The sequence below is a fragment of the Apodemus sylvaticus genome, chromosome 8 (assembly GCF_947179515.1).
Source record: "Apodemus sylvaticus chromosome 8, mApoSyl1.1, whole genome shotgun sequence".
Lineage (NCBI taxonomy): Eukaryota > Metazoa > Chordata > Mammalia > Rodentia > Muridae > Apodemus > Apodemus sylvaticus.
The window spans coordinates 48,677,146-48,703,029 of record NC_067479.1 but is presented as its reverse complement, the minus strand read 5'-3'; the positions used below and the strand labels follow the sequence as shown (position 1 = coordinate 48,703,029).

At 43.6% G+C, this 25,884-nt stretch overlaps 1 protein-coding gene across 8 annotated transcripts in view; it reads right to left on the bottom strand.

Annotated features, from left to right (window-relative positions):
• The window catches only part of Dgkh (diacylglycerol kinase eta), a 208,161-nt gene that overhangs the window by 53,134 nt on the left and 129,143 nt on the right, over positions 1-25,884 (bottom strand). For 7 of the 8 annotated variants that reach the window (XM_052190878.1, XM_052190884.1, XM_052190882.1 and 4 more), the window contains 8 exons: positions 15,628-15,732; positions 15,227-15,359; positions 12,676-12,782; positions 11,875-12,000; positions 7,307-7,409; positions 5,931-6,090; positions 4,302-4,410; positions 4,050-4,189 (listed from right to left, as the gene is read on the bottom strand). In XM_052190878.1, the coding sequence (XP_052046838.1) occupies positions 4,050-4,189; positions 4,302-4,410; positions 5,931-6,090; positions 7,307-7,409; positions 11,875-12,000; positions 12,676-12,782; positions 15,227-15,359; positions 15,628-15,732 (983 nt within the window). Of the gene's footprint in view, positions 1-4,049; positions 4,190-4,301; positions 4,411-5,930; positions 6,091-7,306; positions 7,410-11,874; positions 12,001-12,675; positions 12,783-15,226; positions 15,360-15,627; positions 15,733-25,884 lie in introns of those variants that run through there. The other variant, XM_052190885.1, reaches the window with a different exon arrangement.

Sequence of the window (25,884 nt, the reverse complement as noted above, 5' to 3'; positions counted from 1 at the left end):
TAAAGGAAATTATTTATAGAAATAATATTTAATTTGAGAAAACTTATTCCAATTATCACTTAGTAATTACTAAGTAGTAATTCCAAATGTTGAACCATTTGAACAAGCAATCAACTTGGGATAATTCCAGATTAATACTTAAAACAATTCCAATTTGGAGGGAATAATGGGGCAGGACATTATTATAGTCTAACAAGATAAGAGAGAAGTATTTCTTATAGATAAAAGCATTATAAAAGCATTATTACAACACATACAAGAATTTTATTTTAAACAAAAAAAGCACACACAGCCAATGATCTAACCTTCAGGCAAATCCTAAACTCAGGGAATAGATCCTAGTGTATCATTCAAACTAATGAGAGTAAGCCTTCACATAAAAACTTAACCTTCCAGAAACTTCCCCCAATAGGCATTCATGATTTAGACTATGACTGCAGCTACTAGTCAACTCTCCACAAGGACTGGCTCCGTGGTAACAGCATCTGCTACAAAGGCAGAAGACCAGAGTTCAGATCCCAGAGCCCACGTCATTGCCGGAGAGGAGTGCTGACCTGCCTGTAGTTCCAAAGGAAAAAGACAGGACCTGGTGAGCCATTGTAGTTATCTCAGCCAGCTCAGGGTTTAAATGGGAGACCCTACCTCAACGAATAAGAAGAAAGACCAATCAAGGATGATTCCAACAAGCTCAGACCTCCACATTCATGTGCAACATACATGCACACACACACACACACACATACACAAATAAATACTACAAATTTAATTGTATTTATGTAATTTTCCACCCATCATGGGACAGATATATACACTGATCATCTCAAAGGAAAAGAAAAGCAGGGTCTGGATACACAGCGTCTACAGGCTTCCAAATGAGGCACGTGAGCTAGCACAGAACCTAGAGATCACACAAATACCCAAGTACGCTGCTACCAGAAATGTAAAAGCCAACCTTTTGGGGTTGGGGATTTAGCTCAGTGGTAGAGCAATTGCCTATCAAGTATAGAGCAATTATAGGCTCTATACTGAACCCTGGGTTCAGTTCTCAGCTCTAAGGGGGAAATCAAAAAAGACAAAATAACAAAAAGACCAAAACCAGACAAAAACAAAACAATGTAGCAACCTTTTTCGAGCCCAACTACTCTAGTCAGAAGACAAGCAGGAAAGGATTCCTCCAAGAACCATTCCTCCCTTGCTGCATGTCGCCCCTGGATACAGCATTCCCAGGGAACAGAACCGCTACAAAAGAGGGCGGCAGGGCGCTTTAGCACTGGCTACAAGTTGGTCAGGGTGTCTCTGGTGCTGGTGTGCTATGAGGGAGAGACCGGATCCAGACTGGGGAATCTGACGGGGACCCTGTTATGACACCAGCCCTACACACCAGCCCTACTGCTTGCTGGTGTCAAGAACAGAGAGGAGGAGGTTCACCCACTTGGGGGACTGTGGTGGCGACAACACAAAATGAGTAATACAGAACGCCAGGCAAACAGCTGGAGTTCTTTCTAATCCCACTATCTCCAGAAGCCCGTGTCTGACCTTAGTAAAACTGTCATAACGAGGCTGTTACAAACCAAGACACAGTGTAGCTATAAAGATCAGGTAAATATTGAAAAGCATAAATAACACGAGCTATTAAATTAATTTTTCATCCCCATTCTATGGTGCTAGGATCACATGTTTTTCACAAACAGTAAAGCCACTAAGAAAACAAAATGATTCCAATAAGGACTCTCACCTTTTCTCTGCCTTTTTTGTTTGTTTTGTTTTTTGGCAACCCAGTGCATGTTGAGTTTGACCACAGAGGTGCTATTTCTCAGCTAGCCGCTTGGGGGAGTGAATTTCTAGAAAGCGTTGCCTAGGCTGCATCAGGCCAGCCCTTTGGGTGTTTGCCACTAAGCCCGACAGACTGAATTAGAACCCTGAGAACCGCAAGGTTCAAGGAGAGAACTGAGTCTCGAAAGACCTCCATGCGCTCAACGGGACAAATGCAAGGAACAGGCACAAGGCCGAATACATAATAAAGCCTTAGCAAATACTCCGTGTTGTTTGGGAAGCAAGCCCTCAACCATTTAGGAAGTTACATTCAGGTGTGTTCTTCCCGCCCTCAAAGCTGATTTTACTTCATTCAAACTCTTCCTTCCCCTCTGACTGACTAAGGTAAGAACTGCCATGTGTTTATGATCTACACCTGCTGTTTTAACGAACATACATCCCGAGAAATAACCATGTCACCTGAGTTAGCTAGTTCATTCATCACCAGTTTCTTTCCCTTTCTGTTTCTGTATGTGTATCTAGGAAGCATTAGTGTGTGCATGCTCGTGTTCGCATGTTCAAGTATGCATGTGCCACAGCCTGTGTGTAGGCAGAGATCTGGGAACCACTTGGTGTGTTGGTGCTCATTTTCTACCTTGTTTGTAACTGGATCTCCTTGTTTGCAGCTGCATATGCCAGGAGAGCTAGCCTGGGAACTTCTGGGGACTCTTCTGCCCCCTCCTCCCATTTTGTCAGAAGCACTGCATTACAGACTTGCTACTGCTGTCCTCAGCTCTGAGTGGGCTCTGTCCGGGTACCAAATTCAGGCTTGCACATCAGGGGACAGAGCCACTCCCCCAGCCCCACCCCTTTCTATTTTCCCTCCCTTCTTTCCTCCTTCCCTCCTTCCCTCCTTCCCTCCCTCCCTCCCTCCCTCCCTCCCTCCCTCCCTCCCTCCCTCCCTCCCTTCCTAACCTTGGGTATTCCGAATCTACCTCCAACCCAGATTATAAAGCATTATGGCCCTACTAAATGAGTGTCCGTTTCATGCTGTTTTGGATACATACAGGCTAAGATTCTGCCATCCAGGTCTATTTTTCAATACGTTGTCAGCAGAGGAATCAGGCATTTCGTTACAGCTTGACAGACAAGGTTACCAGGCTGAGGTTAGCGCTCATCTGAGGATAATTACATTTTTGGCTGGTGGCTCCCTGATGCGATTTTGTTTTCAGGAAGAGTTCCACAGATGGCTAATCCTATCAAAGTTGTTTTGATTCATGCGAGCTCAAGTCTGTAATGATATTTTGATGTTTGATGACTCCGTACTCTTGGGGGGTGGGGTAATTACGGCTTACTGAATCTCGTTGTTCCCTTAACCCTAATTCTAAATGCCTTCACCACAAGCAATTGGGCTACAAGCACTGTGATCTCTGCTTTATACATGGCCTTTCAAAATGGGGCTGGGGGTGAAGAGAGGCGAGGAGAGGTGAGGGGATAGAGGGCAGTGTGAACAGTGACAGGTCCTTTGGCTTCATGAGTGTTCCTCATAATTCCTAATTATTAGACAGGATCTGAGACAGGATTCATATTCCCGCTGTCTCTGTCCCCTCCCTCCCTCACTTTTCCCCTCCCCCTCTCCCTCCCCCTCCCCTCTCAGCCAGGGCAAACATTCTTCTAACACTGAGTTATATCCCCAGCCTGGGCAGGACTCCCTTATCTTTTAACCCTCTAATTACTAGAGGAATTAACCCAGGGGGAACCTCGCCAGCAAACTGAAAGTGACACTGCTTGTCCTAGGTCTTCTGAAACCACAAGCTGATGGCTCGGTCTATCTATCCATTATCAGAAGTTCCAGCTGCAAAGTTAACTTTTTAGCTTTCTGACTTGAACAGCGATTAAAAGTAGTTGGTATTCCCAGGCATGGTGGTGCACTTCTGTAATACTGGCACTCAGAGACAATAAGACAGGAAATCTCAAGTTTGAGGTGCTTTGAGTTACATAGGAAAACCCTATCCCCAAACCATAACAAAACAAGTAACTACACAGTCGTGTACATTTAAATAAGGAATTCACTGGAACCAGTATTCCAGGCTTTTGCCATTCATCCATCCATCATCTAGCCATCCATTCATCCATCCATCCATCCAATCACTCAAATTCACCTTTTATTGAGTGTCTACTTTGTGAAAATTCTATTCAGGATCTCAAAGATTAGAGAACAAGACCAGGAAGTTCAGACTTACAGTTACTAAAATTGAAAAGATCAGATAATCTCAGGTTAACAGGTCTTCTTTTACCTGTCCAACATTTTGGTACTGGCTCTTTCCAGCTTCTCTAGTATCTGAGGAAGTTGGGTGTCGTCATCATACGAACCTCCCCAGCCAAGAACTCGAGCAAGGTCATTGCCTGTACCCAAGGGTAGCACCCCAAGCTGGCACTGCGAAAGAATGCAATGGTAACACTTTTAGGGAAGTGGAGGAAGAAGGGGTTCGAGGCGAGCTTAAGCTACCCAGAAAGAACCCATCTCAAACATTCCACTGCATACTTACCTGCTTATTCAAGTTCAGCTTGTCAATCTCTGACAAAACCCAGCCTACACTTCCATCTCCTCCACAGACAAGGATCCGGAAATTGTCAAACTTTTGGAACAATCTCAAGCTGAAAGTAAAACATTCATTTTTAGTATTAAGTACATAAAAAGTGCTTTCTCCAGTTACCATTCATTTTATATTTATATCTTTATTCATATTAAATGAGTTCATATGTAAAAATTAACTTGAGTGCCATCGTTAACTCAAGAAAGCTTTTAATAACAAAGCTATGCACAGAAACGGGGATAAATCAGAAGAAACTGGGAATGACAGCCGAGAAGAATAAAAGAGGAGCAGAGCCAGGAAGGAGAACTGAAGGCCATGCGGGCAGTGGCCTGTGGCTTTTCCATTACAGGACAAGTCACCTTCCGAGGACTTACACACAAGGGAGAAGCATCTCAGAGGTGTGGGAGACACTGGGATGCTTCTAATGACACCTGCCAGCCCTCACCAATGCCTGGCTCTTGGCATCCTCCCTTCGTCCAATCATAGGCGTTCTTCCTTTGACTTCCGTCTCCCATTTTGCCCATGCCCCATCGACCTTAGTAAACCTTAAGTCCTAAGCCAACAACCTCCAGAGATCACACAAGGAGAGACTCTCAGAGGCTGAGAGAAAAAATGGCTTCTCCAGGAGAAGACACTCACCACCCCCACAGAAAAATCACACACAGGCACTGACGTAGGGCGACCCGCACGGTGAGAGGGTCAGCAGTTCACACTCATGTTTAGACTTTCAGTTATACAGCATCACAGAACAGTCAGAGGACAGACAACAAAAGTCACTTAGCATTTATCTCAAGTCAGTCCAGACCCTTCGGGGCTGAAGTACTAGATAGACCCCCTTTGGTTAAATCATGCACTGTGTGTACTGATATAAATCCAAGTTAGTTTTCAATGAAGATAATTTTCTGATAATAGTTAATAGAATACCATTTATGCAGGTTTGCATACTTAAAATACTTTTATATACATTTTAGAATTTGAAAGTTACGATGACAAGTTTGGAATCGATATAAACAAACTGAACAACATCAGGAAGTTTTGTGTTAAAATCTCTAATTAAGGAACATATCTTTAAACCCAGCACTCAGGAGAAAGAGAGAGAGAGAGAGAGAGAGAGAGAGACAGACACAGAGAGAGAGAAGCTATCCCCTGTAAACTCCAGGCCAGCCTAGTTCTTACAGTCTTTGGGCAGGGCCTCACAGTCCTGTCTCTAAAAAACAAAAACAAACAACAACAACAACAAATAATAATAATGAGAAAGTTAAGGCAGAGACAAAAGAACAAAACTAAAGCAAACATTGGCAAAGCTCAAAAGTAGAAGGCATGAGAGCAACAAAGATGTCTAATGGAAAATGTAATTTTTCTAGGTTTGTTCATTTGGTTTGGCTTTTGGAGACAGGGTTTCTCTGTGTAGCCCTAGCTGGCCTGGAACTCTTTGCATAGACCAGGCTGCCTCTCCCTCCCTGGGATTAAAGTTGGGTGCCGCCACCACCACCTGGCTTGGAAATTAATTTTTATGAGGAGACAAGTGAGGCACATCTCATGCTTATTTTACTCAAGCAGGATTTATCATAAGTGAATTACCCTAGATAAGGGCCTCCATTCATTAAATCGAACACCTGAGCCGGGTTGAGCAACTGTTTAAAGCGACGAAGGAACTTCACTCCCTGATTGTCTCCACTCTTAGAGTTGACGAACACCAAGAGAGGGCTGACGCAGAAGGAAAAGGTTGCTCGACAGAAACCTGCAAAACAAGCCCAGAACAGGATTAATGTGCACTTCTTCTCTCTTAAATTATTAACAGGACGAGAAAGGCTGAAAACAAGGAACCTTCCTTACGGCTGACCCATCCTGTAATCTAGTCCCTTGGCTGAACTGTTTGGTGTTTGCACCCTGCCAATATAAAACTGGTGTTTTAGGTTCCACTTTGCAGTGGGAAACCATACCAGGGACAATAAGGACCTCAGTCATGGAGTATCTGAAATGGACTACCACCCTTGCCAATCTGTATAAGGAAAGCAAAGTTAGCAAAGCAAAGCTATGGGTTCACAGTTGTCAAATGATTCCTGCCCAATATTCTAACTGTTCTTTGTAGAGGTGTGAGAATGTGTAATAAATGAAAGACATATCAGGGTGGGGAGAGATATCAAGCACATCCCCTGAGCTTTACACCCACAGACACAGAGGGTAAATGTCTGTGCAAAAGCCATCTGTAGCATGGCTTGTGGAGAACACGTGATGAACGACCCATTCTAAACCCAGCGATGTCAGAAAGTCTCCTCAGCACTTACAGTTAAGCCTCGCCAGATTCTAGAAATAGCAAATGCATTTAGAGGAATACAGATTCCGGCAATGAAATTACAGGAGAGCAAATCTGAATAGTAGCCCATGCTAATGGGCAGTTTCAATTATGGTGAGAGAACACACACAAATTAACCTTTCAGGAGTTCAGTACAAAATGATAATCTTCCTTCATTTGTTGGGATGCTAAAAAAAAAAAAAACAAAAAAAAACCTGCAAGTCTTGTGCACAATGATCCGGCCAATGTGTTAATGGTGCACAACAACTTTTATTTCAAAATATTCATTTGAGCTGGGTATGTAGGTCAGTGGTTGGATGTATGCTTAGCTCTTCAGGATCCTGGGTTTATCACAAGCATCACAAGAATCAATTAGTTAAACAATCAAATATGGCTAGGCAGTGGTGACAAACGCCTTTAATCCCAGCACTTGGGAGGCAGAGGCAGGTGGATTTCTGAGTTTGAGGCCAGCCTGGTTTATACAGTGAGTTCCAAGACAGCCAGGGCTATACAGAGAAACCCTGCCTTGAAAAACTAAAATCAAATATACCTTCCATCGTTTACAAAAACTGACCAGAATAACCAATTACAGTTTATCATAAGAAGTTAAATCAATAGTAAATATGCCAGAAATACACATACTTACACTACTGCTACGTACCATCAGAATCTGTGCTATTTAGTGCGATCGGAGGTATGATGGATACTTTACACTGGCCTAGTGGACAGACAGGATGGTACACGTCTTTGCAGGCAGTGTGTACCTGACAACAAAGAAAGAAACCTTCAAGAACTGTAAAAACAACAAGCCAACGTGTTATAAACAACACCCACAGACCTGTTTGTTGAGGATCAATACCACCACAAAATATTTAGTGTTTAGGAAACCACTAGAGGTGCATTTACCCTTCCGGGCGGGAAACAGGCCCGCACTGTTAGGAGAGACTCAGCCCAGAGCAGTCTTCTCCTGTGGTTATCTAAAGTAAGTGCTATGTACTGAGTGCATGCCTAGCTAAGGTAAGTGGGAAGAGGTGAGGAATGGCAAGAAGGGAGATATGGAGGAGGAAGAGAGGGAGGGTGGGGAGGAAAGAAAGAGGAAGGATGGAGGGACAGTATCTCAATGTCATGGTCATAAAATTTAATACAAATAAAATCTGCCAAGTGCGAGCCCTCTCTGCTGTGATCCTAAGACCTTCAGTCTAATCTATCTTAGCTGGTGTAGTTGTGTGTGCTGCTGTAAGCACAGGACTGAGGACTTCCTCAGCTAGACCACCGCCCTGCAAGGGAGAAGCAGAAGACTCAAGCCAACCGAGACACTGTGAGACAGAAAACACAGGGTCACTTCACTACGGAGGAGCTGGGCTGCTCAGAATAGCTCGTGTGTGTGTGTGTGTGTGTGTGTGTGTGTGTGTGTGTGTGTGTGTGTATGTGTGTGTGTGTGTGTGTGAACTTCAGGCCAATTTCCCTTATGAATATCGATGCAAAAATACTCAATAAAATTCTTGCCAAACAAATCCAAGATCACATCAAAAACGATCATCCACCATGATCAAGTAGGCTTCATCCCAGGGATGCAGGGATGGTTCAATATACGGAAATTCATCAATGCACTCCACTACATAAACAAACTCAATGAAAAAAAACCACATGATCATTTCATTAGATGCTGAAAAAGCATTTGACAAAATTCAGCATCCTTTCATGCTAAAAGCCTTGGAAAGAACAGGAATTCAAGGCCCATATCTAAACATAGTAAATGTTTCTAAACAGAACACCAATAGCTTACACTCTAAGATCAAGAATTGACAAATGGGACCTCATAAAATTACAAAGTTTCTGTAAGGCAAAGGGCACTGTCAAAAGGATAAAACAGGCAACCAACAGATTGGGAAAGGATCTTCACCAACCCTAAATCTGAGAGAGGGCTAATATTCAAGATATACAAAGAACTCGAGAAGTTAGACCCCAGAGAACCAAATAACCCTATTAAAAAATGGGGTACAGAGCTAAACAAAGAATTTTCACCTGAAGATCTTCGGATGGCTGAGAAGCACCTTAAGAAATGTTCAACATCATTAATCATTAGGGAAATGCAAATCAAAACAACCCTGAGATTTCACCTCACACCAGTCAGAATGGCTAAGATTAAAAACTCAGGAGACAGCAGGTTTTGGTAAGGATGTGGAGAAAGAGGAACACTCCTCCACTGCTGGTGGGATTGCAAGATGGTACAACCACTTTGGAAATCAGTCTGACGGTTCCTCAGAAAAATGGACATGGCACTTCCGGAGGACCCTGCTATACCTCTCCTGGGTATATACCCAGAGGATTCCCTATCATGCAATAAGGATAAGGGCACATGCTCCACTATGTTCATAGCAGCCTTATTTATAATAGCCAGAAGCTAGAAAGAACCCAGATGCCCCTCATTGAAGAATGGATAAAGAAAATGTGGTATATACTCCTGGGCATATACCCAGAGGATTCCCCAGCATGTAATAAGGACACATGCTCCACTATGTTCATAGCAGCCCTATTTGTAGTAGCCAGAAGCTGGAAACAACCCACGTGTCCCTCAACGGAGGAATGGATACAAAAAATGTGGTATATTTACACAATGGAGTACTATTCAGTTATTAGAAACAATGAATTCATGAAATTCATAGACAAATGGGTGGAGCTGGAGAACATCATACTAAGTGAGGTAACCCAGTCTCAAAAGATCAATCATGGTATGCACTCACTGATAAGTGGATATTAACCTAGAAACTTGGAATACCCAAGAAATAATCCACATAATAAATGATGTCCAAAAAGAACAGAGGAGTGGCCCCTGGTTCTAGAAAGACTCAATGCAACAGTATAGGGGAATACCAGAACAGGGAAGAGGGAAGGAGTAGATGGAGAAGCAGGGGGAGGGAAGAGGGCTTATGGGACTTGCGGGGAGTGGGGACCCAGAAAAGGGGAAATCATTTGATATGTAAATAAAGAATACATCGAATAAAAAATAAATTAAAAAAAAGGAAATGTGGTATATTTACACAATGGAGTACTACTCAGCAATTAAAAACAATGAATTCATGAAATTCTTAGGCAAATGGTTGGAACTGGAAAATATCCTAAGTGAGGTAACCCAATCACAAAAGAATACACATGGAATGCAATCACTGATAAGTAGATATTAATTAGCCCAGAAGCTCGGAATTCTCAAGACACAGTTAGCATATCAAATGATACCCAAGAAGAGGGAGAGGGCCCTGGTTCTGAAAAGAGTTGATCCAGCATTATAGGGGAATACCAGGACAGGGAAATGGGAGGGGGTGATTGGGAAATGCGCAGAGGGAAGAGGGCTTATGAGACCGATGGGGAGGGGGAGGGGGAAACTGGGAAAGGGGAAAGCATTTGGAATGTAAATAAAGAATATAGGAAAAAAAAAACTGTTTGCAGGGAATCTGGTGCCCTCTTCTGGCCTCTATGTGTACCAGGCGCACACACTGCGCATACCTACATCCAAGAAAAATACTCATGCACAGAGAATGGAAATAATAAATCTGTGGGCCCTTAAAAAACGTTGTTTGTGTGTAGTGTTCCTTTAAAACAAGGAATTGTTTAAGAGGGCTTTAGTTGTTAGAGTTTTACTGAGATGCATAGACACCTGTTAGAGTCTACACATTATAAAGTTGGGCTGGCTAGCGCTCTGTGAACTTGACACAGGCTAGGGGCATCTTAGAAGAGGGAACCTCAATTTGGAAAAATGCCTTCGTAAGACTGGCCCATAGACAAGCCTGTGCGGCATTTTCTTGATTATTGATTGATGCCGGGGTGGGGGTGGGGCAGCCATAGGAGGAGGTGTCTCTCCTGGGCTGGCAGTCCTGGACTACCTAAGAAGACAGGTTCAGCAGGCCATGGCGAGCAGGCCAGTGTAGATCTTCTCTGTGGCGTCTGCTCCAGTCCCCACCATCAGGTTCCCTGCCTACACCCTCGTCCTGGTTTCCATCCGTGACGGACCCTGCCCAGCACTGTAAGCCAAATGAACCCTTTTCCCACTCTCACTATGGTCCTGGTGTCTTTATCATAGAAACAGAAGCCGAACAAAGACACAACAAAATAATAAAGAAAGCAGTCCTCACGGGCTTTATAAGACAAGGACAGAGCAGGCCACAGTGCCAGGACAAAGAGAATCAGGCTGGATTTAAAAGTCAGACGGAAGCACAGGCCACCTATCAGATCGGACTAAAATGCTGTAGCATTTACAAGTCAGTCTCATTAATTAATTATACAGTCAATATGCCAGAACCACATCCCTTGTGCTTTCTGCTGATCTGCCTCACACTTAAAAGGGTCTTACACATTTAAAATGTGTGTGTGTGTGTGTGTGTGTGTGTGTGTGTGTGTAGGAGGTTAACTTCCAAATTTAAAATATTGTAAGACTCAAAACATTGCCAAACACGCCTAGCCCAGTGCAAGGCAGTCACTGCTGTAGTAGGTCAGCACAGCGACAATAAGATGTCTGCACATCGCTGCCTGCCCTGGCACGGCCCGCACACCACACACTGTACAAAGCTGCCTCCTCGCACCGGCTGTCCTTACTCGGTCAGAAACATCTCATAGAAAGGAAACTATTCCTTTGTTCATACACAAACTTTTAAAAATATCTGTTCATGTAACAGGCATATAATTTCAATCACAGCAGTGCATAATCTACTGAGTTTGGTCTTGTGTCAGAGGACAGATCAGGGGCTGGAGGAAAGTGACATTTCGGATATCAAAGATAACCTAATAGCACCTTGGAGCAGGGCTTTCTGAGGGTACCATGTGACTTAAGCCAGGGTTGCAGGGGTGGGGGGAAGGATAGTGGCTACAATGTGATAGAATCAATATAGAAAACCTGTATGACTCAATATAGAAATTCTTGAGTACAAGTAACCTCTATGAATGGACCCTTTGATAAAAAGACCAGGGAGAGAAATAAATGAGAACACACATGAACACACACACATATGCACACACACACTTGCATGTGCACACACACATACACATGCATACGCCACTGCCATGCTTGAGGAAATATACTTCAAATAAACAAATGAGTACCATTATGTCACAAAGGGATGTGTGTGCAACCAGCGTCTGCTCTGCCAGAAATGATTTACTTTGCCTCTGGACCACACAGATGACCTGGTTAGGGGAAGATGCTAACTGAAGAGTATAGACTACCCTTACCCTTACCATGGTCTTACACCAAAGGCATTTCCAATCTTGCAGGCGAAGAACACTACCACATGTCTTGTCACAGACTGCACACTTGGCACTCACGGGCAAGTTGCCTTCGAGCCACTGGTGAGGCATGGAAACCTGCAGACAGGAAGAAGGAGAGGTCAGAGCGAAGGCGGAGGGGTATCCTCGCTCTGAAAAAGATGGGGAAGGGTGTCTTACTCTACAGACTCAATCGTCTGTGTCCTGAGAGCCCTTCACTCATTTTATTCACATGTATGGACCAGCTAGCCTTCCTGAATCCTGAAGGTACACATAGAAAGGACAAAGGCTAGCTTCAGCAAAAATCTAGCTGAAGAGAAAGTCACAGAAAGGCTTATAGTACAGTCATCTCCAAAGGTTTCACATGTAGGATGCAGTGGAGTCCAGGCTTGAAGGGGCACTGTGGAGAGGAGGACCCAGAATTTGCAGAATGAGCATCTCAGTTAAACCCTGAAGATCACTGGGTTTATCAGAGAAAGGTCTCTCACAGCAGCCCAGCCAAGACGCATTCCTAAGCCTTACACAGAACAGATTCCCTTACAAGCAAAAAACTGAGGAACACTATGAAACTAATTAAAAATCAAAACACAATCAATTGACACTTGCCCAAATAACCCACATTCCCACTTAGCTTTCTGTCTTTACATTCAGAAGGAGCAGACTTGAGAGGAGTTGCTGGGGTGGGTTGGGGTGGGGCCAGTGTGGAGGGGAGCAGGGCGGGGCCAGTGTGGAGGGAGGCGGGGCCAGGGCAGAGGGGGCGGGGCTGCAGCTTACACCATCCTCGTCCTCTATGATGTCCTTCCCGATGGAGGCCAGCGTGGTCCATTTGCAGTTGTTTGTTGCCCTCACTGCACATCTTTTATGAGCCTTGAACTTACACACTAAAACGATAATAATCACAAAAAACTTACGGGTTTTCATGTGAAGGAAGCTGCAGCATGGCATTTTTAAAAGGGGAAAGGAAAGAGGGAAATTCCTTTTTTAAAAGTAATAACTTTTATTACTTCCAGCAGTAGTAACTGAAATATTAAAATTCAATGTCTTTGTACTTATGAAGCAGTTATAACAAAATAGACTGCTGGTGGGAAGACAAATTAAATAAACACACAAAAAAATCAGTTCTTCAGAAGAAAAAAAGCACGGAGATGCACATGCACCCAAAATAATCCAGTAACCAGAGTGCCTGTAAAATCCCACTCCTCGCTCTAGGTATAGAGTCCCCTCTTCGGATGTGTTTAATCTGAGAAAATTCACCGAGGTAAGTATTTCTGACTTGCATTGCTGTGCAGTTATACTAACAGTTTGAAACGGTCATCTGGGACAGATGAACCAGTGGTGTCTTAAAGTGCAATAAGGAAACAGTCACAAAAACAGCAGAGATAGTAGCACACTGGAGCTGGGCCTGGGGCTTATCCCTTTAATCCCAGCTCTCAGGAGCCGGAGGCAGCTGGATGTCTACGTGTTCAAAGCCAGCCTGAAATATGAGCTCCATGAACAAACACAGAAGATGGTAAAAACTATCTAATTCCTTCATTACTTCAAAAGCTGCCATTAAAAACGAAACAGCCCTATGGTTGTTGGTTTGGTCCCTGGGAGCTCTGAAGGGTCTGCTTGATTGATGATGCTCTTCCTATGGGGCTGTAATCCCCTTCAGCCTCTTCAGCCCTTCCCCAACTCTTCCGCTGCGGTTCCCAGGCTCAGTCTAACTTAGGTTGGTTATAAGTATGTGGGTGGGGGAGTAGCGAAGGGCAGGGGGATGGAGAGAAGGGCTCGTGGAAGGGGGACCAGAAGGGGGGCAACATTTGAAATATAAATGATATAATGAACAAAAACGAAAAAATGAGACAGCTTATTTAAAACAAGCATGGAACTTTTTAATAATGGCGTGCTTTGTGCGATGGGTGTTGTCGAGACTCACAACCCACATAGATAGCAAGAAATGATGACGAGCCAGACTATGGTTGCTATGGTCACCAAGAAATGCAAGTGACTCTTCTGTACCTATGTTTTGTAAGGTGGCAACTGAGTTTCTCCAGAGAGTGCTGAAAACATTGCATTCCCTGGTCTATAATGTCATGACCTAAAACCACAAAAACTTCATAAATACTGTGGTATGCCTTTTATTCCAGTATTTAGTCCTTATCATACTGCATCTTCCTAAATACTAAACAGTAGTTAAGACAAGTATCCATATTTATATTTTTGACATTATTGACTTTTTAAAGTTAATACTTAAAACTTCTTTTGTTTGGATACTATTTAAATAACTGTGAAGGATAATTACTCTCTGGAATTATACTTAGCATTCTCAATTAAGTTCGGGGATTGTGAAAAGTATTGTTTTAGTGTTTTACAGTGAGTCTGTCTGATTTCTGTTTGCAGTGTGGCCTGGCAGCAGAGGAAGAGGGTGTGACCCCAGAGCTCTTCCCCCCACAGCCTCCCACCCCCACCTCTGTGTGCAGTCAGTAGACAGATGACAAGGGAGATTTCTGATTTTGTTTGGAGTCCATTAGGAGTGAGATTTCTATCACTATTTTAACTTAAACACTAATTGTGTGTGCTTAGAATTACGATGCGACTGCGCGTGAGGAGCAGCCAGTACTGGTCCTACACACAATTCAAAAAAATAGTCCCCAACATTCCCCATTATTCCCCACTGAAGAAGGCCTGAGCCTTCCCTAGGTGGCCACTGGCAGACATGCATTTGGTCCTCACAGTTCCTAAATGAAGTAATAACTCACACATCTTATCACTAAAACTTGTAGCAGAGAAAAGGAAACAAAGGAAGCCAAAGCTAGTCTGGGCCTTATTTTTAGAGAATGGTAAGAACCTCACACAGGCCATGGGTGAGAGGAAGAACAGAGCTTGCCTAAGGTACATGAAGCTCTGGGCTCGACCCCCAGGGCTGTACACAAAAGAAAAGGATTACAAGATGATGCCCATGTAAATGAACCACAAATCAAGGAAAACATTTCAAATAATGCAATATAAATAACCACTAGGAATTCTGCGGGAGCATCTATACTGGTCTCCACAGTCCGTTAGAACAAAGAAAACTAGAATGTACCAAGCTCAGGGGGATTTTAGACAGATGTAGTTAGTTCCTTCAAGAGAACACGAAATTTTGATGTTGAGTAACAGAATTTCCCCAAATCAGCCCCATGGATGTAGAGTCCAACACTGAACTAGAACAAAACTTAAATCTTGATTTAAACAAGTCTCCCAGGCCACCCTGCTGTTTCCTCCATGATGACACAGTGCCGGGGATAAGGTACCTATGACACGTCAGCCATTGGTAGGACACAAATGCAGAATGCTACAGTACCTTCGCAGGACAGGCCATGGGAGGTAACTCCAGAGAGGCTCTCTCTGCACACGTTACAGAAGGTGGGCCGGGCGTGGGAGCAGGCGTACCAGTTATGCATCCCTGAGAAATGTTCCACATTAAACTGGGCCACCTACAAAGACAATGTTCAGACGGAGTTGGCAAACAGGAGAGCAAGGCTATAGACTCATAACTGTTTACAATTGTACGCGCTACAGTGAGGACCGAACTTACAACCCCGTTCCTCTCGACACCGAAGCGCTTTAAGGAAAAACAAAATCTACTCTAAACAGGTTCTGATGAGCCTGCCAATACTGACGCTGCACAGGCTAGCTTTAGCTCTGGCTACTCTTCTGGATGTCTGTGCTCCAGGGATAAGAAACAAGTAGGTGGTACATTACCTCATAGGGCTCTCTGCTCTGCACCGACTTCAGAGAGCTGATCCAGTCCTCCATCTCTTTCCTGTTCTCAGCACATAGCATCAGCCTTCTGAACGGAGTGATGATCTGAAAGGGACGGTTCAATCTAATGATCATAAATAACCAACCAGAGGGGTTTTAGAAACTCAGCCTCTTATAAGACAGTTCCATTCTCTAAGTCTTTACGTCCCTGATGAAGAAAAGAGGACCCTCTGTAACACAGAGGGCTTTTGTTCTGTGTGATCTCCACAGGAAAGGACGGCCCTCAGAAGTCGTTGCTGGTCTCTGAAGCAGGTCCTACTAGTTGGGCTTCTGAGCCCTTTCTAAAGACGGCTCCCACAAATGAACAAGCATTCTGACTACACGGATTGTATCTTGAACGCTGGTTTTAAATATGCTTTGAAGTAATTTGAAGTGAAGCATTGGTTTTCAATATGTAAAAAAGTGTTAAGTTGAGATGTAGTATTACATTTCATAACTAACTTACTATCCTTCCACTTCCTATGTGATTCAGATGCAGATGAAGGCCTCTCCCTCTCACTGTGCAGAAATTTATAATGCCGCTCTTTAGACAGAGGACAGCAGATGACTTAGATAAAAATCTTTTGTTTAGCTCGAAGAAAAAAATTGTGACTTCATCTTTTTTTTATGACACTGGAGAAAAAGCAAATTAATTGTATTACGGATCTTAAAGCAGGTGGAATAAGAAATCTAGCTGTGAAAGCACCAGAGGTCTTTCAAAATAAGATTCTGACATTCTGCTTATAAATGTAGTATTATGCACACTGCCTTGAAGTTACTGAGACCTTAGCACTCACTGCAAGGGACTATTTATGTACTTGTGATTCAAGAACAAGAAAATTATTTGCAAATAGTAAGTCAGAGATGTATTTATACAGCAAACATAAAGATTCCTCAAGTCTAACCACTTGATCAACTAATAAACATAAATATTTTACTATATACACAAGCAGATACCATGAGAGATGATTACAAAGATTACAAATCTATAGGAAAAATGAAAGGGGACCATCCTCCAACGTCGAAACTTGGGGACTGAGCCACCAGCAATCTAAGCAAGCCTATGTTTGCAAGCCAAAGAGTGAGCCCGCCACCGCCACTCACCAGCCACGGTCTCCTCACCTGTTATTAGACTACACCGTCTTCCTGAAGCCCAGGAGTTCGTACTACTTCTGACAGGCGTGTGCACTTAAATAGACCGACACGGGGCCACGTGGCACCGGCCGCTCTGCTTTGCATCTTTGTTAATTGCACATGAAATCGAAGACAGCCTCGCTTTCGCGTTTTCTTGCTTTAAACGACCGTCTTTGGGTAAAGCTTATTAGCAGTTGGTCACTCCTCTTCCTGAATAAATAGTTAATGCAAGGAGCAATGCCCCTCTCATTACGAGGGAGCCAAATGGATGCTTTATTGCTTCAAAATGTTTTTCTAGGGCAGTCCATCAAGTGTGGCAGAGAGGTACCATTAAATCATAATATACTCCTGGCTCTGGCGGCTGGCACGGCACCCAGAAACCTCCATGTTTCCCTGGCTCGCTGATGTGAGTTCCGCCTCTGCCTTTCTCCGACTTTAGCTGCGTGTTAGGATTCTGTTCAGGTGATATCTCATGCTTTGATTTTGCTCTTTGTGGAATTCTGGGCAAAGCATAGTGACCGACCCTCAAAACCAAAAGCATTTAAAAACCATCATGACTGTAAAAGGCAGAACAGAAGGCAGGCAATGACTTCTAAATGTTTGTAGAGATCTTAGAACAAGACACACGCTTCCGTTCTAAAAGATTCTAGCAAGGCTGCCTAGCTCAGTCCTGGGCACACCTCACATGCTAATGAAGCTAAGAACACACACTTGCAACTTTTACTTTTCTATTTTTTTTAAAGATTTATTTATTGTTACATATATAACTATGCTGTAGCTGTCTTCAGATGCACCAGAAGAGGGCATCAGATCTCTTTATGGATGCTGTGAACCACCATGTGGTTGCCATGATCTGAACTCAGGACCTTTGAAGAGCAGTCAGTGCTGTTAACCGCTGAGCCATCTCTCCAGCTCCCACAACTTCCACTTTTCAATCAAGACTTTACTAAAGATGAGCAACAATGAACAAGCAAAGAGCATCACATACTTCAGACCAAAAAATCTCAGTTTTTCAAAGACAAAAACATTACAGTTATTTGGATGCACAGGTCTTGTGATTAATCACAATTAACAATCTACTTATCATAAAGCCTCACTCTAAGAAGTCGGTGTGGAAAAAAAAATCAGCTCTTCATATGACATGGTACTAAAATGCCCATGCTGTCTGGGTTACATTGAGCTAGACACAGCCAGGAAATCTGAAGCGCCCAAGCCCGGCCCGTTCCCTCCAGGATCCCCCCTCAGCCAGCTTCCATACACTACGTCTCTTCACCACTGCCTGTATGAGAAAGAAGGCCCGGCCACAGGGCTGACCCACAGGCTCTGCCTATTCTCCATCACTTAGCCCCACTGTCACTAAATTTTGCAAGGGAAAAGTTTGAGAGAGGGCAAATTCAGAAAATTAATTGCTTCTTAGCCGAAGATATATCTGACTCGGACTTCATTATGATCGTAGGTGGCCGAGGCCTAATGGGAGGCTAGAACTCCTTCCACTCAGTAGGGAAGATGGGGCTTTCCTCCGACATCTGTTGGGGGCAAGTCTGGGAAGTTTCTGGAACCAGAGGCTGTGCTACCTTCCTCAAACGATCTGAAGCTTACCCATCCTACAGTGTTCCCCATTCTCCATCTGTAACTCTCTCTTCCTGTCACCCCAATATGCACTCACTGTTTGCATGCACATCTGAGCTAGTGTTCCTGCAACTACAGCAGCCCCCAAGCACTGACACACACACACACACACACACACACACACATGTTATATGTTCATAGGTCATTTACTAGGTGTGTACAGGGAGCCAAAGCAGGCTGTCAGGAGAGTCTGTAAGAGAGGAATGAAACCATGGATTTACTTGTCTGGAAAACTGCATGTGGCATCTAACTTGGTTTCCTAAATGGTGCCTAAGAAAGTAGACAAAATCCCCTTTAGTGGGCATGGTTAATGGTGAGTTACTGGCAAAATGATCAATCCAACCACACCATTACTCACTTCTAAGACTCAAGAATATCTCAACATGGCTGGGGAGGGAAACTCTTTAATCCCAGACATTTGGAAGGCTGAGGCAGAAAAAACGTTTTGAATTTGAGGCCTTCCTGGGCAAGATAGTAAGTTCCCTATTCAGGCTTGACTACATAGTGGAGAGAGGGAGGGAGAGAGAGAGAATTGGTCTGATAAAGCATTAAATATAAAATCCTATGAAACTGTAACACCATGGTACTCAAGTTAAAAAATCAAAAACAAAACCCAGATACACAGTCAAATACTATCAAGAGATTATAAACCGGTTTAATTATTTTTGTCCGTTTATCTGCAGTTTTTTAAAGCAAATATATAGTAACCCTGTAATAAAAACCATTTCATATTTTACTGACAGATGGAGGCTTAGAATGTAAAATGTGCATGAAGGTTTAGGTGGGGAGAGAGATGGGGAGAGGGAAGGATGAGGAGGCCAGAGAGAAAGAGAGAGAGATAACCAATCCTAGATATGCTTGAAGACCCATGTGGGAACCTACTGTTTTATAAAATAAAGTTTTCCTAGAGTTATCCTCTATGGGGGATAAGGGTTCTGTCAGAAGTTAAAGGTTGTCAAACAAAGAAACAAACAATCAAAAAACAAAACCAACTCTCAAAGTCAGATGTGTACCTGCCTTCCAGTTGTTGGTCAACTGTGTCCCAGAGGATAGAGGACCCTGCCCCCAACACACAGACACAGACACACAGACACACACACACTCACAGACACATACACATACATACACAATACATATCCATATATATACATATACATACACATATACATACACATATATGTTACTATCATTGCTCTTGGTTGACCACAAGAACTCCACGTCAAGACCCATATACTCATCAAAGGACATGGAGAAATCAAGTTGGTTCTGATCAAAATTGTCCCGCCTGTTAGCTAGTTTCCATAGCACGGGAATGTGCAATGCTGGGGCCTGGGGTGGGGCCAATCTTCCCCAGCTGTGAACCTGTGAACTAAAATACTGACTGGTGTAGCAAGATGTCTCCATAGGTGCAGGGGTGGCGCAAATGCTATGGAGGTAACCTACCATTTTCTGATTGGCTTTAAAGCACGCTCCACAGGAGGAGATGCAAGCAGGTGCTAGACACCTAGCCAAGAATCCATGGCTGGACAGTCGATAGGCCCCTTGGGGTGAACCTACCACTGTTATTCTGCTAAATGGATACAATGTCAAACTGCCCTCTAAAATCAGTCTCTCAAGCCCTACATTAGTGCAGACCTCAGACCTCATCAGAAAAGTTTCCTTTCAGCAATGGACTGTGGTCAGTGCAGAAACCCACAACTGCTCCAAGTACGGAGAATAAATGTCTGTGGAAGGCTCAGCTACAAATAGGACTGTCCATGTCCCTCCCATCACCACCACCCTACACACCCCACGGAGATCGCTACATACAAAGGGAAAATGGAGGAAGAGGAAAGATGAAAGCCAGTGTCTGGGGAGGCTGGAGCAGGGCAGTGTCTTCAGATATAGCAAAGGACTGTGCTCAAGGCAGCACCGATGCCCTGTGGGGGACCTGCATGAGATGAGGCCAGCCAACGGTTCAGCACTGTGCAGGGTGGACTCCTGAGTTCTCACACCCGACTAAGGAGATTCTGGGGAAGAGAGAGTTTTCCTCAAGCGTGTGACCCCTGGTAGTCAACCACATTGCAGTGGGTGGGTCCACAGACAGGACTCAGTGGGAAACAATGGAAGAAAGGAGGAGGAACAGGAAGAGGGGGAGGAGGGAGGAGGGAAGGAGGAGGAGAAGGGACAATGACAACAAAAAGTTGGGAGGGTGCAGGGAGGTGGGAGGTCTGGGAGGAACCAGGGAGAAAGGTGGGAGATGAATTTGATCAAAATACCCTGTATGGAAATTTAAAGAATAAAATATATGTTTTTAAAGGACTATTTAAATGGATGGTGGACCTAAGTAGGATCCCTCAAACTCTTCTCTGTCTCAGAATCACCTGGTTTGCTTGCTTTTCAGACCTCAGTTTACAAGCTGCTACTCTCCCATGCAATGAAGGTACGGGTGGGTTCCAATTCTTAAAAAACAAAACAAACAAGCAAACAAAAAAAAATCCAGGTGATTCAAAAGCAGAGACAACCAACGTGTACAGGTAATTTTCGTTCTATACAGCAATATTTGAGCTCCCAAAGGAAAGAAGTTTCTAAGGAGAAGTGAATCAGAGGGAACAGTCTGGAGTCATGGCAACCATGCCTGAATCACACCAGTGTCTTCTTTTGTGTCTGGGGCTGTCACCATGCTTCTGAGCTGCACTCTTTCTGCTGCTAACTAGGGACAGAGCAGTAACTCAGTGGTAGTCGGGGTTCAACTGATGAGACAATCCAGGTTAGAACTCGCTAATGGCCAACTATCTCTTACCATTGACAGAGACCTTCACTGTCATTTACAGATTTCATACATGTTATTTCTTGTATTTGTGTTTCAAGATGAAAGTCACAAGAGTTTTAATTAAAAATATGGAGGTAGCTACCAGTAAAACTCAGTCTAATTAACAAACACCATCAGAATTATAACAATGAGCTACTGATATCCTTCCTGGATAAAGAAAATAACCAACATATTAAGGGTGTGGGGGAAGCATTCTCCTAATTCAGTACACACAACCTTACCTAAAGCAACAGTGGTGATTGAATAAAGCTTGCAAAAAAAAAAAATGAATCCCTCTCCAGTTGAGACGATTTTAGTATGCCATCCATTGTGACTATGATCATAGTTATGATATAGAAGACAGCTTTAACTCAGCTATCTGGCTCTGAGATAAATTCTCCAACATTCTCAGGCCATTACATGTCCAACAACTTTTTCTGTTAAGAAATCTTATTTCTGACCTAACATTTTAATTGACTACATCCACTCTGTTGAGGACACAGGGTGGGAAGTCCTTCCTGGAGAATGGGCGAGCAGGAGCTATACCTGAGTTATATAACTTGTCGTCGACATTTACTATGATCTGACTAATCAGATCTAACGGCCGTGTGCCTAACACTAGCTTTGCTCTCCCTGCAGCTGTCAACTGCTCAGTCTTAATATATTTCTTCCATCGTCCCTTATGAAATCTAGATGCAGTTCTTTAATTATGTATGTTGCTTTTTTTTTCTCGTTCTTTTTTTATGGAGCGAAATAATTCCACTTTGACAACTTCAATGTGCCAAACTGCAATGTGATCATAGATCTTAAGTGATTATTTTAGGAGCAGAGATGCTCCCAGTTTTCAGTGTAGACTGGGGACCTCTACTACCCAAGGACATTGACGTGCGAGGGCACAGGTGCACACCTTCATCACAAGGAACGCAGCTCAGCCCCAACACCGCTCTCAGAAGCACCTTCGTGAGAGGTATGAGGGGAGGTGATGATAATTTTAGATGTAATTTTGGATGTGCTCTGGCAGAACTACGCAGGTGATTTTGTCACTCACCTGGTTACCAACCATGAAAGGTCATTAAGTGTCTAAACTTTCCAGTACCAGGTCCCAATTATGTCAGAAAGGTACTTTTAACCCTTGTGGGATTTTGGTCCCTCTTTGGGCACCCTTCTGTACCAAAACCACATTAGCCATCTACCTGCAACATTATACCTTTTGGGGTCACTATTCCAAAATAGCTTTCCATGTGTAGCACCTGATATAAAAGATCATGATTTCTAATGTTTCATTTGGTTGTCCTATATAAACTACTGCGTTGTTTAAAATAGAATGAAATCTACCAGAATTGGACAGGTAGGAATAAAACCAGCTTAAGTCCCTATTTTCAATCTGGCCAGTTCATGAACATCTATTAATACTGGTCTCCGTGGGGATTTGCATTCTGGGAGTCTTGCATTGAGCTTCCCAAGTGGTCTGTCTGGTTTCCGGGTCAGTGTTTTTCTTAACTGATCATGCCACTGTTGAAGACCCATCTGTTTTCTCAGCTGGTAATTATTTACTCAATTTCTTCTGAGGTATTAGTAGGTTGAATGTATATCTTCTCCAAGGCTGCTTACATTTTAACAGAAGAAATGGCATTACTCTGTAGTAGAGCACACAATGGAACTAACAGTGACATCACAAAGTGCCTGAGTATTTTCAACTGACAATCACATTCAAGTGAAGAGAATCTCAGGGTTAGAATAGGCCTGTGGTGCTGCAGTCGCGGCTCAGTAAGTGTACTTTGTGCTCTTCCGCAGGACCTGGATTCAATTCCTAGCACCCACATGATAGCTCACAACTATCTGTTACTCCAGCTCCACGGGCTCCGGGATCCTCTTCTGGCCTCTGTGAGTTCTTGGTGCTATTAGCATTTGGTGCACAGATGCATGCATGACTAATAAAATTAAAAAAAAAATTTTTTTTAAAGAAGACATATGCCAGGTGGTTTTGGTGTACACCCTTAATCCCAGGTTGGGAGGCACAAACAAATGGATTTCTGTGAGTTCGAGGCCAGCCTAGTCTACACAGTGAGTCCCAGGATAGCCAGGGCTACACAGAGAAACTCTGTCATGAAAAAAAAAAAAAAACCCTAATACTAGTTAATAAAAAGAAGGCACACTTATCAAACTGATGCACTGTACACGCACTTGTTTTATCTGTGTGGATAGTACAGAATCTCCTCTGAGGGGTCAAAGAGAAAAAGAAGTATCATGAAGTTCTGAAACACAAATTTCACCAAATCCGAGATGAAATGAAATGACTTATAAAAACACTGTAGAACACTGATAAAATTAAGACTCACACACACACACACACACACACACACACACACTTCATTACTAACCTGCAGACAAAATACTAAGAAATTTTCTATTCAGGTAGCACACTGTGTGAAAGGGGCTATAGATCACTCCCTGTGGAGTGACAGCAACGAGCCACGTTTATACTTGTGCACCAAAGACACACACACACACACACACACACACATACACACACAACCTCTTCAAAGTCCACCTATGCTTCTTCCTCTCACTGGTCAGTCACTTTGACTAAACTGACTAAAATAACAACTTTCAAAGTAGCCCTCACAGGCCCTGAGAATGAAGGCGCGGGCTTGTGATGATCACAAGGAAGTCTGCACCACGCCTGCTGGTCTATCTGGCATGGAGAAGTTAGGCACCTTCTTCATGTAATCATTGTTTCAACAATCAAACTACAAATCAAGTAATTCCCTACAACGCTGATGTGTGAGAATTCTGTAGCAGCATCAAGCCAAACACTACTCACTGGTGACAAGGACCAAGGAAGACAAAAGTACAAGTACTGAAGAGTAACTTCTGATGGAAACTTTCAAAGTACAGATGCAATTATTCTAGGTCAATAAATAACAAGGGGCCATCCTTGCCAAGAGTACGCCTCTCTCCTTCTCCATAGGCGCCTCTGACTGCTGCCTTGGGCCTCACTGCCTCACTGAAGGCACTGCCTCACTGATCGCACCCCACCCCATGATGTCATACATTAAGTATGAGTTAACTGTATACAGCATACATACTGACTTTAAAAACAGACACTAAGTGGTCTGTCCACAATTTGTTATTTCCTTCATAGACATAAAAATAGCAGCAATAGTGGTATAGCATGGAAAATGAAGCATTTGGTATTCCTTCGCCACGCAGTGGTAAACTGCCCAGCCGCATTCAGTTCCCTTCACGGCTTCTGCTTAAGCAGTGTTTGCCGTGAAAGCTGGAAATATGCGTGGCAGACTCAGCTCCGTAATCTGCACGGCTGTCTACTGAAGAGTGCGCGGTGAGGTGCCATGAGGTCAGACTTGCCTCTTCACCTCGAGTAAGACAGAGAAAGAGAATGGACGAAGCTACTGAAACGAATGAGGAACAGACAATGGGCGGGGGGGGGGGGGGGGGGGGGGGGGGCGAAAGGCAGCCATCAGAGTCATCCTATGCTTGCCTATATTTTAAATTCGTCGCCTTTCAAAGGACTGTGATGGCTGATCCCCAACATTATCTTCAGACACACGGCAAGAGGGATTCTTGAATAAAGAACTGCCTCCATCCAACTGGCCTGCAACTCGGCTGTGAGGCCTTTTCTTGATGACTGACAGACGCCGGAGGGGCCACCCTACTGTGGGCTGCTGTATCCCTAGGCAGGTGGGCCTGGGCTGTGTAAGACAGGGTCCTGAGCACGGGCCTTTGACGTGAGCCCGTCGGCAGCACTGCTCTAGGGTTCCATCGTCTGCCCTTGCTTGTGTGGCCACCACAGCTTCCCTCAGTGCTGAACCGGGACCCGGAAGTGTGAGCCAAATAAGCTCTTTCCTCCACAACTTGCTAGTCATGGTGTTTATCACATGACAGAAAGCAAACTGAGACAGCACTGACATATTCGAACCCTAACCTAAATTGCTTGAGGGATAAGGTGAGAGACTTGAGTGTCTCAGTCTCCTTACAGACACTAATATCCTAAGCAATGCTTGGCCCTCAACCCAGACTGAGTGTCTGGCCTCCTACTTCCCAAGACCAAACTCATTTTACACAAATACGTCGTCCTCCTTGTCGGCGTAACTGGATGTCCACAAAAGCTAATGAATTAAAGCTTTTGAGCACTGGCTGTAATGGGAAGGGGGTATTGACTGATATGAGCTATCAAATTCACCTTCCATAATTCATGAACGTCAGAGGCTTTTCTCAAGAGAAAGTCGGCTTGTCTGCCTCACAAATTACAAAGTCTTCTTGGAGCTAGGGTGTATCTTAGCGGCCCAGTGCGTTTACCCTGAAGCCTCCAGTTTAACCCTCAGCACCCCCAAAACACAGCAAAACTGAACTCACCCTTATTTCAAGACTAAGGAATCACGGCATCTCGGCAGTGTCACTTTCCAGGTTAATTTAACTTTCATCTACAACTAGAGTTATTTTTATAACTGCCTTAATGTATAACAAATTCTAATGCCCATTTCACTGAAAAAAAATACTTATGGATTTAGTGCTCTCTCGTTACCAATATATATTTCCTCATGTCCTCCCCACTGCTCTCTCTTTTCCCCTCCCCCTAGTATTTCCACAAAAAAATATCAAGTACTAAAAACCATTTTTTTTTATTTAAACTTTAAAAATAA